Source organism: Numida meleagris, chromosome 1, assembly GCF_002078875.1.
Source record: "Numida meleagris isolate 19003 breed g44 Domestic line chromosome 1, NumMel1.0, whole genome shotgun sequence".
Classification (NCBI taxonomy): domain Eukaryota; kingdom Metazoa; phylum Chordata; class Aves; order Galliformes; family Numididae; genus Numida; species Numida meleagris.
In genome coordinates, this window is record NC_034409.1 from 50,744,231 (window position 1) to 50,759,116 (window position 14,886).

General features: G+C 49.4%; 1 protein-coding gene across 6 annotated transcripts in view; it reads left to right on the top strand.

Moving 5' to 3' along the window:
• The window catches only part of MKL1 (megakaryoblastic leukemia (translocation) 1), a 99,626-nt gene that overhangs the window by 81,576 nt on the left and 3,164 nt on the right, over positions 1–14,886 (top strand). For all 6 annotated transcript variants that reach the window (XM_021384518.1, XM_021384535.1, XM_021384526.1 and 3 more), the window contains 11 exons: positions 3,312–3,367; positions 4,808–4,883; positions 5,556–5,717; positions 7,100–7,275; positions 7,740–7,895; positions 8,776–9,029; positions 9,383–9,554; positions 9,841–10,956; positions 12,079–12,213; positions 13,829–14,017; positions 14,411–14,471. In XM_021384518.1, the coding sequence (XP_021240193.1) occupies positions 3,312–3,367; positions 4,808–4,883; positions 5,556–5,717; positions 7,100–7,275; positions 7,740–7,895; positions 8,776–9,029; positions 9,383–9,554; positions 9,841–10,956; positions 12,079–12,213; positions 13,829–14,017; positions 14,411–14,471 (2,553 nt within the window). The remainder of the gene's footprint in view (positions 1–3,311; positions 3,368–4,807; positions 4,884–5,555; positions 5,718–7,099; positions 7,276–7,739; positions 7,896–8,775; positions 9,030–9,382; positions 9,555–9,840; positions 10,957–12,078; positions 12,214–13,828; positions 14,018–14,410; positions 14,472–14,886) is intronic.

The following is a 14,886-nucleotide window of genomic DNA, read 5'->3' on the forward strand; positions in this document are numbered from 1 at the left end:
TGTTCTCTATAAAGGAAGGTTGAAATAACTGGCTTTGCTCATTTTATAGAGCAGAAGATTCTAGGAGAAGCCAAGTTTTCAAATGTATTGGGATAAATGCAAAGAGGAAGAAGATAAGTTTTTCTCTGTAGTTATGGAAGGTATGGAAAGGAATAATGAGGATATATTGTAGGAAGGGAAATGCAAGTTAGACATTCAGAAAGGTTTTCAAATAGTACGGGCATCTAAGCCCTGGGATGATTCCTCTGCAGTAATACTGCATTTTTTCATCAGTGGTCTTCAAGAGCAATTTAGACAACCTACTGTAAGGAGTAGTTGAGTATGTTGAGTATAGTTGAGTATAGTTCAGATATAGTTGAGTATATATCAGATCTGTGCAGCCAGAAAGGATTAGGTGCCTGGAGTGTCTTCATCGTTACTTTGTGGGCTTGCATTTACTGCATTAGGTATCAAGCGCTGTGCATTCATGCCCTGCATCAGTGATATAAGTCCTGCCCCGTGCCTTCCTACCTCAGTGCATCATGCCAGGGCTGTTAGCACTGCTTCTGATGCACCCTTTTGGCTGCTCATCTGTGACCACAGTCAAAACGAGCCAGAATACCAGATACTGTTAGGAACAGTAGAGCTTTGTCATTGTGGATAATCTTGGGTGAAATGGATAAAGAAAATCTTGAGTGGAATGGATAAAGGAGCACTCGAGTGAGCAAGCCAGCGGGGTACGGGGGCAGGAATGGGTTGAGGGATCGGCGCCAGGTGGCTGGGAAGGACAGTGCTGGGAGCTGCAAGAGTTGTGTGTCTGCTCACCCTGTACCCAAACCAGCCCCGTGCCTCCCAGCTCCAGCCTTCTGCCTAAGGATTTGTTGCCTTTTTTTTTTTTTTTTTTCTCATTTGCTCTAATAAAGTTAGGAGAGGTGCTGCCCAGCTCTTCCCTCCATAGTAATTTTAAACCCAGCAAAATATGCAAGGCTTAGTTAATTTCAGATGGAGTGGGATTTTACCACAGACACCCTCTTCTGTCATCTAGCCCCATCCTGGATTGCTGAGGGAAGCAGTGAAGGATTTGTGCCCTCTTGACATTTCCAGAGGTCGGCTATTAAGTCCTCTCTGTCATACTGCCAGCGCAGAGCTGCAGCCCAGTGCTTGTTTCCAGAGGAGAGTCTGACATTGTTCTGCGCACGGTTCTTCCCCTAGCAGTTTTGCTTTACTTTCTTTTCAACTTATTTACTTATGTACGATTTGAGAGAGGTGTTTTCATTTTTTTTCGTCTCACGGTTGCTTTTCTCCTTCCTTTATTCTTCTGTACTGACGGCTTCTCCTGCCCTACCTGTGACATCGGCTGCACTCCTGCAGTTGACTTTTGCGACCATGAGCTGTGGCCAGGGAAATGTCACTTAAAGTTCACGTACTGCCTCACGCTGATGGCAGAGGTAGGAAGGGGAGGGTGAAGCACTACTGCCGTGCCAGCACGTTCTAGTGGCAGAAGGCCTTTGGAAACCTGAGAAGCAGCTTGCTGCTTATGTCTCTGTTGTAGATTTTTATCCTTGTAGATTTTTATAGTTGTAGATATTTTATCCAGGCTGGACGCGGCTCTGAGTGGCCTGGTCTAGTGGTTGGTGACCCTGCACTCAGCAGGGGGGTTGAAACCTTTTCAACCCAGGCCATTCTATGATTCTATGATTCTATGATTCTATGATTCTATGATCCTGATTTATATACCGCACACTGTCTTTGTCCAGGACTACCTGAGCTTAAAGAAGCTTGTACTTCACTTTTCTGCGATACATATACAATGAAAGAAACGTGTGTTTAAGCTGAAGCACATGTCTGTATTCACAAGCAGATCATCTCCCTGCCTTTACTTTGCTTATCCCAAAGTGCAATCAGTGCGCGCCTGTTTGCCAGCTCGCAAAACTTTCCCTGCTGATTTCTCCTTGTTTGTATGGAACTTGGTTGTATGAAACTGATCTTTAATCTCAGCAGGATCTATTTGCCCCCCATCATTTGTATACTCCCCCACTACGGTTAGTTCTCACTTATTTAAGCTTATTTATTCTACAAACGGCTCTTTGTAGTCCGAACCTCATCCAGCGCACCGGTGCCATCATAATTCATTGTGAAGTTACGTTTGAGAAATATTCATTGGTCTTCGGTGAAGAAGAGTACAAGCAGACTGTATTTCGTGGGAGCTAGATGCAGCACTTTGGAGTTACTGACTGCACCAGTTTGTAGACTTCTGTCTTCAGAAGAGCTGCAGAGCGTCTTTAAAGCTGAAGGTTCTTTGAACGTTGGTGCTCAGCTTGACGGAAGTTTAGAAACTCCATCAGGTAGTTGTAGATATGAATGTTTCAGCAGTAGGAAAGGGAACAAGTGATGTTTCCTTCAGCCAGCTCTGAGCGCAGGCCGCAGTGGGGCTGTTGTGGAAAACAAGCAATTTGTGGATTTGGGAAAACCATGAGGAGAGAGCGACGGTGACACCGCGGAGCTAGAAGTCATGTCACCTCTTTCTCCAGTTCTCCCGTGGGACGCGAGCTCTGTGTGCTGCGCAGGAGCCAGGTGGAGCGAGACATTCCTCCAGGGTTAGTACGGTCCTGGACAGCAGAGGATTGGTTTCCTAAAACCTGATCCATTTTGGCTCTGCTTTTTTCACTAGTCCAGGGGGGCAAGGAGGTCTGTCAAATGGAGCGCTGCTGTTCATTCCTCAAGTTGCGGTTATCTGTCAGCAGGCAGATGCACTTTCCTGTCCAAGTGTTCCTGTTCCCAAAGTAGTTTCTGTTATGTGGAGCAATGTATACGTCCTATTGTAGACCTGCAGAATTTGTAACCAGCCCTTGCATGTACACAAAACACAGGTGCAGACGAAGGAAAGTCCGGCAGCTTCCTTTGACATTAGAAGGTAGTAAAGAGGATTTACAGTTCATTAGGATCCTCCCCCCTTAGGATCCTTCCAACCTTCTCATGCATCCCCTCACTGTTTTGGTGCCATTCACTTACCTAAGGGTCCTGGGTATTTTATGCCATATTGAAGCTCGGAGGAAGACTTTGTTGGGGGAATTTGTTGGTAAACAGTGGACAGCTCCACTAGGAGTGTAGCCCATATTATTCTCTTCATTAGCCCACAGAAGGTCCAGGTCAGCTCCCAGGCTGTCAGAACACGTCAGTTCACACGGCTCTATACCAGCTGGGGTCTGGTCCCGTGTGCTGGAAGATGCGGGAGGCCGTTGCTGTGGGGTAGTTGTTAATTTATTTGGCCTGGAAGGATGTGTGGTGAGAGAGCTTCATCACTCATTCTCTAAATGTTTTTTTCTCCACAGCTCTGAAAAGTCCAGCTGCATTTCACGAACAAAGAAGGAGTTTGGAACGGGCCAGGGTAAGATGCAATACGCTCTCTAAGGTTTTAGGGAAGTCAGGAGTAGTCTGTCTTGCAGATTGGGCATCCCACAGCTGTTAATGCGACGCAGAAGGGATTCCTCACATTCTGAATTTGCAATCACAGATGTTTTGAATGGGTTGTTCTTATTTGTGGTGGTGGTTGCCCCTCAGTAAACAGCTGTGCCTAAAAGCCATTGAAGACAATGCCTGGATTTTCCCTGGAGGTCACTGATACTTTTCTTCCCCACCATCCATTTACTGTACGTTTATAGCGTCTGTTTTGCCCTTAAGTGCTCCTGTGATGTGGATGTCATTGAAATAGCTCATTCTACCTTTGAAGAAACTTTGTGATTTTTTTCTTGTGTACACATGCACTTGTTTCTCTTGGACATTAGAAACAGAAAACTTAGTTAATAGAGGATGCCAACACTGAGATCATGCAGACTTCTGGCTTTGAGAAAGAGGAAGGCAGGCCTGAGCTAGGCGTCACAATCCGCACTTCACCTTTGCTCACTGGGGGTTTCTTGGTGATTTCTGTTCCTCAGAAGGCCTCTGGGGATAGGGTTTTGTTGGTTTTTTTTTCTGATTAGTCTACAGAGAAATAAAACCTGTTATGACTGTGGGCCAAGTTCTATTTTAAAACTGAAAGCAAGATAAGGCTGTGATTAAAACCTGCAAGGCAGTGTTTGCACTTTGAGCTTGGTGGAAGGATGGAACAATGGATTCTGCATTAAGACCTGTGTCCCAAAGGCTTTTGCTTCTTCCTCCATTTTTGAATAAAGCCTTCTTACTAGTGTGATGGCCAGCACTTTTAGCAGTCTGTTACCCGGTGTGCCCAGGTTCCCTTCCTGGGACATGCACAGGGTAACAGGGCCGGCTCCCTACATCACTCAGTAGCGTACTTCAAAGATGGAGCTCAGAGCAGCTCTGGAAATGGGTCTTGGAGCATTTAGACTTTGCCTGCCAAGGAAGTGCATGGGGCCTGTAACTTAACGAATAGCATGTCTTTAAACTTACCGTTAAATAAGAATATGCCCAAACCACAAGTCACACCAAACGCCAACAGTGTATGAAAGTGAACAATGGAACAATATGCTGGAAAAAGAAAAGGAAACATCTTGAATTTCACCCTGGCATAAGCTAGTGGTGTTACACAAAGGCAAAAAGAGGGCTTCAGGACTTGAGAAAATCCTTTCCAGTTTCAGTTCCGTGGGGCAGCAGTGCAGTCTTTTTCTGAGGGAATGTCCAGCAGAAGGTCATCTTCAGAATAAACTCCCTTTGTGGTGCTTTGGGAGTCTGATACGTCCCTTCCTTCTTCAGTGTTTATTGAGATCTCAGTAGCAACTAAAGATGGTTGCTTCTCTTGTTTGTGCTGTCCAAACTTATCTCCTGCGTCTGATCAACTAAAATTGGTTTTGCTTGTCTGTTTTGGCTGCAGACAGAGGACTATCTGAAACGGAAAATCCGGTCCCGGCCAGAGAGATCAGAGCTGGTTAGGATGCACATTCTGGAAGGTACAGCACACACGGAACAGGAAGACACCAACAATAAGCTTTGTCGGAACTACTTACTTGACAGCTTTCTGTTTTGCCTCCGACCCCCCAAATCTTTCCTTTAGTTGGGAGTGGGCAGAAGATCGTGCTACAGGCCTGTAGCATGATTTCTTCAGAGCGATTCAACAATCTCCAAAGAATCTGTTACGTAAACTCAAATTGTGCAGTTTTGCGCAGCAGCTGCAATGAAATAGAATGGGCATTGCTCTTCTACTAGGGGAAGGCACTGTAAAATACTGAAGTGGGAGGAAGGCAGATTTGATCTAATTAATATGCACCTCAGTTTCAGAGAGGGAGTACTATCCTGCTGCTGAGTTCCTCATCTTTGGACACAACTGAAAGGGAAAAGATGAATGAGAATCAGGTGATGTTAGTTTGAGAACAGTGAATTTGTCCTATTTTAGAGTCACAGGAGCTACTGTAGTATCTTTATAACTTCAATTTACGTAATATCTATAACATATCTACAATATCTCTGTTATGTAGTTATCTAGTGTTATCTGCCATTATTTTCCTATACAGTTATCTACCATTACCTACATTTACCTTTGTGAATAGAAGTCAAATACTGCTAAAGTGCATAAGTTGGTCATTGTTGGACTGATGCCATTGTGTTTGCTTTCCCCTGGACAGAGACCTCAGCTGAACCCTCCCTGCAGGCTAAGCAGCTGAAGCTAAAGAGAGCCAGGCTGGCAGATGACCTCAATGAGAAGATAGCGCAGAGGCCAGGTCCCATGGAGCTGGTGGAGAAGAACATCTTGCCTGTGGAATCCAGCCTGAAGGAAGCCATTATAGGTGAGGCCAGAGGAGGGTCTGTGTGGAGGGCATTGCCCACAGCTGGCTGTGTTTTCCTATCGTTTCGCCTGCCTGCTTAAGGGAGCGCAATCCCATCACTGGTCTTATTTTCTCATCTTAGAGCCTTTCAGCCCCCAGGATTCTGCAAAACAGAACGCCCTCTGGCACAGATAGTAGTAGAGAGACGTTAAATTATGTTGTGGACATTAAATTATGAGTGTAGACATCCTAGAATAATGTAAGAGTGTTTGCATACCCTGAGGGCTTGAAAGACTGCTGTAGATTGCATTCCCTAGATTCTCTCCTTAAAAGTTTCCCTTGATGTGACACATCCGCAGCCTTGGTCAGGGAGAACCCACTGACTGACTCAGATCAGGGAAGGAGACAGAATACAAACAGGTGTGATGAAACAAAAGCTGTCTGTGAACTTACAAACTTCAGAGAATCCAACCCCTTTAAAAATAAACCAGAACAGATGTAAATCATGCCAGTGCCATTCCAAGGGCTGTAAGGAATGCCGAGGAATAGCCTTCCCACTGCCTCAGCAGTGCTCTTTCCCATCTCCCCAGACTGGGAGTTCTGTGCACGTCTGTGGTTACTCGTCCCCTCAAGCACGCACAGCTACTTTAAAGACAGATGGGACGCAACTGTGAGCAAGGCTGCATACTTCTCATGAAAAAAGGAAAAGGGCAGTGCTGGGGGAGACCTGGCTTAACTATTGCACAGGAAATGGTTGAGGAAGAGAATGAGTGAGCTTGTGAGCTGGAGTATTAGAGATGTGGCTTCCTTCTGACTCTGAGCAAAACACACATCTCCGTGGATTTCAGTTCTTATGTTAGATACAAATGATACTATTTCCTGCTTACTGGGATTAATTTGAGATAAGTTGCTGCTTGTGGGATTTGTAGACAGACAGAAATGTTAATAGCAGTCAGGTCCACCACTAAATGCATAGACGCTGCTGCTTATAAGACTAGAGGACAATTCAGGATTCTGTCTTCCACCACCCAGGATGAACACCAAAGAAAGCGTGACTTGGTCTGACACAGGCTGACCTTTTTCTTTGCTGCCACATGGTCAGCAAATAGGCCATGCCACAGCTCTGGGTTTGAGTTGAGTAGTTTGTGTTGTACTTCCTGATCTTGTCTTGCTGAGTAGCAAGAGAAACGGTTCACACCAGTCTACATTGTTTTATTCTGCTGATAGCAGAGATGAATATAAACACTTCAAATGGATCCAATTTGAGTTTCATTTTCTCATTTCTATACGATACTCAGACACAGCTCTCTCCATGGCTTCGTTTTTACTGTGAAACATCTTGCGGCAACTGAAATGATTTCTTGTTCCACTTGGAAGTCCACGATCAATGTTTGTATTTTCAGTTGGACAGGTGAACTACCCAAAGGTTGCAGACAATTCCTCCTTTGACGAGGACAGCAGTGATGCCCTCTCCCCAGAACAGCCAGCCAGCCATGAGTCCCAGGGGTCTGTCCCATCGCCGATGGACTCGCGCATTTGTGACCCTCTCCCTAGCACCACTGGCACATCACTAGCTCAGGTGAGAACGCGGTGGCCTCCTTCAGTGCCCTGGAGCTTCTCAGCTACTGCTGATTTGTGGCAGAGGATCCTAAAATGCAAGGCCAAGAGACCCCAAAAAGGTCACTGGTGGAGCATAATCAGTGAGATTTCACAAGGAGTCTTAGCTCTGTGTGGCACTGGTGAAGTCCTCTGGTCATCCAGAAGTGCCTGTAGTGGTGTTGTGTGGGGAACGGGACAGTCCTGGCTTGTGATGCAGGCTGGCCTGGTGTGCAGCTGATTCAGGCAAGCAAAGCTGGAGATACATTTGTAGGAATTTGATTCCTTCCCTGTCCTGGGAAGTTGTGGTGCTTCTTGGGGACAACGGAAGTGGGTTAAAGGAATCTAATTAATGACTTGAATACTGTGCTACTTCCCCTTAAACGGGCTGTTAGAACACTTCCCTCCTTGTACGTGCACTCACTATACCTTTCTCTGTCTCTACAGGGTACATCCCAATTGCAGATTAGTGCAGACTCCAATGAAACACTTTTCCTACCTGAACAGCCGCCCCCGCCTCTGCCACCTCCACCTCTTCTGCCCCCCACTCTCACCAATGGAGCAGCTCTTCCTGCTGCCAAGCCCCCACCGACGCTCATTAAGGTATTCTGGATGGTTTCTTCAATGGTGTAGTCTGTAAAAGATGAGATGATTATTCTGAAGAAGACTTGGAGTTGAAAGTGTTATGTTAACAGAAGCTAAGAAGGCTTATATAGAATCATCGAATCATAGAATTAGCTAGGTTGGAAAAGACCTACAGGATCATCCAGTCCAACCATCCACCTACCACCAATAACCCCACTAAACCATGTCTCTCAACGCTATATCTAAACGTTTCTTGAACACCTCCAGGGATGGTGACTCAACCACCTCCCTGGGCAGCCCATTCCAGCACCTGACCACTCTTTCAGAAAAGTAGTATTTCCTAATGTCCAGCCTGAATCTCCCCTGGTGCAACTTGAGGCCATTCCCCCTCGTCCTGTCACTAGTTACAAGAGAGAAGAGGCCGACCCCCAGCTCACTACAACCTCCCTTCGGGTAGTTACAGAGAGTGATAAGGTCTGCCCTGAGCCTCCTCTTCTCCAGACTGGTGATACTCACCAGTGTGTTACTCTGATGCTGAGTAACATACTTAATAGGTTCTTCTATTCCATGAGCTGTTCACCTTCTCTGAAATGGGTCCTGAATGCAGAATATTTTGAAACAATCAGTGTTACTTTTAAGTAGAGTCAGTGAGCTGGATGGACGAGTGATCTGGTGTGCTGGGAAAGACGAATGGCTGCTTTGCTGAGAGTGGTGTTACGGTGCTGCTGTGGCTGCTGTGGCTGTAGTATTGCTTGAGTTAGGGAAGCGCGGAAAGACCCTGAAGTCAAGTGTGGAGAATTTTGAAACAAAAATCCCAGGGAGCTTGCTGGTTTATGTGGGGTCTTGTGTTCTTTCAGGGTTTCCATTCTTATTTGCTTCCTCCTTTTCTTCTGAATAGCAAAGCCAGCCCAAGTCTGCTAGTGAGAAGACTCAGCGCAGTAAGAAAGCCAAGGAGCTGAAGCCGAAAGTCAAGAAGCTTAAATATCATCAGTATATTCCCCCGGACCAAAAGCAGGACAAGGGAGCTCCTCCCATGGATTCATCGTATGCCAAAATACTGCAGCAGCAGCAACTCTTTCTCCAGCTTCAGATCCTCAACCAGCAGCAGCAGCAGCACTACAACTATCAGACCATCCTGCCAGCTCCACCAAAGTATGGGTCCTACATGTAGCTCTCTCTTAGGAAGGCCTTTCCCAGGGCTGTTACCAAACACGTTGTGTTCTGTCTGTGAGGTGTGGTGAGCGGGTGTAATGCACTCCGTCTTCTTGGGTTCCAGTGGGCCTCAAAAAAGGCCAGTGTTGGGGATGGGCATAGCCAAGGGACGGATGTAGCCAAAGGCATCGGTGTGCTTTAATGTCTAGGGTGGTGCCAGTGTTTCTGGACCTGCTGATCATTGGCATACATAGGTACACAGATCCTCTTGACTGGCTTCTCCTGTACTGAGGGCCTCCAGCACCTTTCTGCCTTGGTTTTGATGGCTGTGGTTTCTCTTTCTTTTCCTGCAGGCCCCCAGGAGAGCAGCAGACTGGTGCCAGTGCCCCAGCCGTACGCAATCTCTCTGCCGCAGTCAGTAGCACATCCTCGGTATCCTCTGGTTCCAGCGGGCTGATGCGACAAAACAGTAATGCTGCAGTGGGCAAGCCAGGCCCTCTCCCTGCCAACCTGGATGAGATGAAGGTAAATGTCAGTGCTGCTCTCAGTCCTGTGAAATTGTACAGCCCTTTTTTTGCCGTTGTCAGTGACGAGGGTCAGCACTGAGTCATGTTTCTGCCCCGGAGCAGAGCTGAGGTGGACTGGAAGGAGCTAAGGCGAACAGCTGGCAGTGCTGCCCTGCAGCCTGGACCTGAGATGCAAGTCTGCTGGCCTGCAGGGGGTCAGCTTGGTCCTTTGCTCCGGCAGCTGCTAATAGTTGTGGTTATCGTGCCTGCCATCTTAACGTTGCCCTCTTTCCCCCCCCCATCAGGTGGCAGAGCTGAAGCAAGAGCTGAAGCTGAGGGCCTTGCCTGTCTCGGGCACAAAGACAGACCTGATTGAGCGGCTCAGAGCTTACCAAGAGCAGAACGGCGCCGCCGGCCAAACAACCCCCACGCCCAAGCCCAGCACAGCAGCCATTCTCCCCAAAGCTGCTGAGGTGGTGGTTGCCTTCCCAGCCGCCAGGCTGAGCACGGGGCCAGCCCTGGTCACCACCGGCATTGCACCAGCAGAAGTAGTTGTGGCCACGGTCACTGGTGGCGGCGTGATGAAGTTTGGCAGCACTGGCTCGACTCCGCCTGTTTCTCCCACTCCTTCGGAACGCTCCCAAATGAGCACAGGGGATGAGAATTCGGCCACTGGAGACACCTTTGGAGAGATGGTGACTTCGCCTCTGACCCAGCTCACCCTGCAGGCATCCCCAGTGCAGTTCCTGGTGAAGGAAGAGAGCTCCAAGTCTGCCTCCTGCAGCGTCAGCACGGCGCCCAGGTCGGAGCGGTGCAGCACTGGTAACAGCAGGGATGCAGAAGTTAGGGACAAAGACCAGATGCTGCAGGAGAAGGACAAACAGATCGAGGAGCTCACCCGCATGCTGAAGCAGAAGCAGCAGTTGGTTGAGATGCTCAGACTACAGCTGGAGCAGGAGAAACGCGCTCAGCAGTCGCTACCGGCCCCGGCGGCTGTGGGAGAAGGAACAGCTCTCGCCTCCAACCCAGTAGCGTTTGGTATCCAGGTCAAGAGTGAAAATGGTTTCCTGAGCTGCCAGTCTGCAAAGCAATCCAGTGGCCAAACCGACCAATTCAGCCCCACACCAACCTCTAGCCAAATGGACACTTCGAACCCAAGCCCAGTGCCAAAGAAAGCCGTGATGGTGAAGCAGGAGGTGCCAGCCACGGAAGCAGAGCCGCCGTGCCAGTCCCACAGCCCGCGGCTGTTCCTTGGCCAGCAAGGGAGCGCCCTGAGCGACCTGATCAAGGGCACTCCTCCCCCAACCCTCATCACCGACTCCACAGGGACCCACATCGTCCTCACCGTGACCAAGCAGAGCGCCGAGAGGCAGGGCCTCTCACCCCAAGGGAAGGCAGTGAGCAGCTGCCCGACCTCACAGGTAGGCGAAGCTCAGATCCATCCCCATTGCCTCTTCCTCTCACTAGGGTCCAGGTTACGGTAGGATCACTTCCTACGCTGGAAATTCAATTCAGTAAATGCCAAAATAAATGCCTGAGTCACTTGCGATGGTGGCTAGTAGTTTATGGCTCTGTAAATCAGAGCAGCGTAAAGAAATCTTCACCAAAAGGACTGGAATTTGGCAGTGCTGAGCTGTGTACAGCAGTGCATGACCGTGTGCATCACAAGCTGTCCAGCGCTCTCGCAAACACATGGTTCTGCCTCCTGGAAGGCAAGATCTCAGGCTTGGAGGACAAGGGTTTGCAGGCACATTTTACTACTTCTCGAAAGAACGACTGTGCCTGTGGCATTAGAAAAAGCAGAGTGTATTTCACCCCTTGTTCTTTATAGGAGAGATTGTACTTAGAGCGAGAGATACATCACTTTGTCTGCTGAGAGCTGAAGTCAGACCCTGATTGCAGACTTTTGCGTCTTGACTGCTCTGTTTTAATGCACGTCAATATTTCAGGGCTAGCAGAGTCTTTCATCAGAGATGATCTACTATTCCTCTGTTGGCATGAATCCAGCACTTAGCAGAAATGTTCTGAGAGCTTCTTCCAGGAAGGCATAAGTATGTTTTATGGCATAAGTCAAACTCCAGCATCTTCCATGGAATCGGGGAAAATTTCCATTCTCTGCTGCCACATTTCTTGCACCTACTGCAGAGCGTTGGCACTGTCTGCCATCAGTGACAGCCCTGAGCAGGCTGCATTTGCTGTGTAGCAGGCGAGATACAAATCAGCTAAGTGCCAGCGCACAGCATCACCCCTCACACCGCAGCTCCAGCTGCTGCTCCGGAAAGGCACGGGTCAGTGGTGGGTGCTGTGGCAGGGCTGCCAGCCCTTGAGGAAGCCATGGAAAGCCCAGGGGCTTAGCTTGGTCTGCCTCCTCACCGAGGACACTGAACCCCGCTGCAGTTTGATTTCTCTGCTTGGTGAGACAGAATGATTGCGTTTCACAAAGATTAAAGAGTGAGGAAAAACAGACTTCATAAATCCTTAAAGAATCATTAGCCTCGCTCCACGCTGTGTCAGGGGAACAGCTTCTCACTTCTTTTTTCCAGAGAGTACAATCATCGCCCACTAAAACTTCCAGCCAACCGCAGTGTCAGCCACCTGCAAGCACTCCTCAGCAGCCCACACCGCAGCAGCAGCAGCAACAGCAGCAGCCCAGAGGCCTGAACCAACCTGTCAGAAAGGTAGCGTGCCACCTGCCCACTTTTTTCCTTTGTTTTCCTTTGCTGCAGGGTTTGTAGCACCGGAGGGGAGGGAGCACAGTCACCCACTCCTGCTCAGAGATCGTCATCACAGCGAGTGAGGGCTCACAGCAGCTTCTGCCACAGCTGGGCAGAATGCCAGCCAGTGTTTCAGCAGGGGTTTTCTACCAATTAAAAACAATGAGAGGTCAGAGTGGGCAGCCGGGGCTTGTAGTGGTGCCCACGATTCTTGAAGGACTGCTGCTGAAATGACAAGGTGGTTGCTCTGCAGAGACCATACCTATTCCTTGTGTCTTTGCGAGGTGCAATGCAGGCTCAAGAAAGAGAGCACCTCTGGTGTCACCCCTTCTCTAAGTGACAGCTGTAAAGACACCCTGCTGTGCACCTCCTCCCTTGCTAGCCCACATCAGGGATGACATAGCTCGCTCTCTACCATGTAATTAAGAGACAGAAATATTTCTGAGAAGGGTTTTTAGAGTTTGGAGGATCATTTCTGAGTCAGGTCTTGGAAAGGATACAAAGATAGGATTCATTTCCAGCGTAGTCAGAGTGGGACACCCACTTTGCAGTGGCTCAGTGCCTTGGTTCACTTTGAGACCTTTGAGGAAATGTGGAAGGTAAACAAAGAGACTGAGTTCCCTCGGGATCCCTTAGCTTGCATGCTGTGGAGGCATCTGGAGCGACTCCCCAAATCCTTTTGCCTCCCTGTAGGGTCAGAAGCCAGGCCTGCAGGCGGCCACAGGGTACGTTGTTTTTCTCAGCTCCTCCAAACCTGCATCCTCTCTGCCTCAGTGGCTTCCACAGAGGGTCCTTGAAAACCTGTGCCCTTCTCAGGCAGGCAGCAGACCCCAGAGCAGCTTGGCAGGCAGGTGCCTGGGGCTGCTTCTGTACACGCAGGCCACAGAGCAGACAAAGAGATTTCCAGGGAAAACAGGATGAGATAGAGCATCAACATGTAAAAGGCTCAAACTGCCTGGGGATCACTGCTCTGGCGGAGCGAGCGTCACTCATAACCGCTGCAGAGGCAAAGACCCAATCCACATGGTAGCATTTCTTTTGGGCAGTAGTGTGCTGATTCATCTGGTGAAGCTGAGTCACCAGCTCTGCTTCCTGCAACAACACTTGGGGTTTCCTTTGGAGACCTCTGGTACTGCTGAGTGCTCTGGTGCTCTTCACTCGCCCTCAGGCTGTGAAATTTGCTGCTAAGGAAGCCTGCTTGTGTCCCAAAGAGGGCACTGGAGGGGGAGAGAGGAGGATAAAGGAGAGGGCCCGCCTTGGAGGCTGAACAAAGCAAGGGAAGTGCCCTTCTCCAAAGTCCTAGAGGAGTTCCCCACTTGGACAGATGAGGCTTTCCCCACGATGGAGCCGCCTGATGGTGGTTTGTGGTGCGGTTGCCTTAGCATTAAAAGTATTAGCGAGAGATTTCCAGCTGAGTTGAGGGGAAGTCTGTCTCCATGTCATTGAGGCATAGTGCACAGGGTGCACAGAAGCCAGGCTGCTGGGAGCAAAGCAGCACCCGAGCAAGAAAAGGGATGGCAGTCTCTAAAGAAGCCATGAGCTTTTCCCTGATCGTTCCTTATGTCTTTGTTCTGCACAGCCCTCATCCCAGCCCGGCTCTCCTGCTGCCCCCTCCCCTTCTCGGATGGACCTGGAGCAGCAGCAGCAGCAGCAGCAGCAGCATACGTCGCTTTTTGGAGCTCCTCCACCTCCTCTCCCCGTTCCCTCGGTCCCACTGAAAGAGCCACCAGGCTATGAAGAGGCCATGAAGCAACAGCCAAAGACCCAGGTGAGAGCAGGTGGAAAGGTGCTGTTGTAATCCCTCTTAGATTCCTGACCTGGGTCACTGAAGGAGAATGGAGACAAAAGGGGCCCCCATCTGAGCCTTCCTATCTGAATTCCTTCTTGAAATTCCTTCTGGAGTGGCTGGGGAAGATCCCATGCCCAGGTAAAGATCCCAAACCTCTCAGTGCCCAGTGGATGTTGATAGAGCAGTTGCTGACTGCACATTCGCATCCAGTTGCGTCTTGGGGTCATGGAGGAGTCTGGTGCCATGCCTGTGTGCTGTCCCTGCAGTGACAGCCCTGTCACTGGGACAAGGGAGGAGAGCCAGCAGCCAAGCATCTTGCTGGAGGGAAGCTCCCCTGTAATAGGAAGCTAATCCTGTGCTCGCTGTCCCCAGGAGAACGGCTGTTCCAGCCAGCAGATGGATGACTTGTTCGACATTCTCATAGAAAGTGGAGGTAAGGAGACAAACCTGTTTCCCAGCTGGTGGCTTTGACCTGGGGATTATAGAACACTGAGGGGAGCACGTGTCACGACTCAGGTCTTTGCTTCTGTGTCCCTACCAGTCATTATAAAGCACCAAGGGGGATGTCAGGTGGGCATTAACAGGATTGAAAGGCTCCTTGCTTGCTGTGCTGCATCAGCTCTGGGCACGTTTCTGCTCTGGGCCAATGCTTGGATTCGCTGGGGGCAGACCACAAACTCCCTTAAGGCAGCAGAGCGCAGGCGTGGGCAGATTCCTTATCCCTGTCCGTGCTCGGTGATGGCTCAGTCTTGGGGGGGGGTCCCGGTTGCCGTGCTGGGTGGGAGGGATCGCTGCGGTGTTTGGCCACGCGTCACCTCACCTGGCTGGCGTGCTTGTTCCCCGTGCAG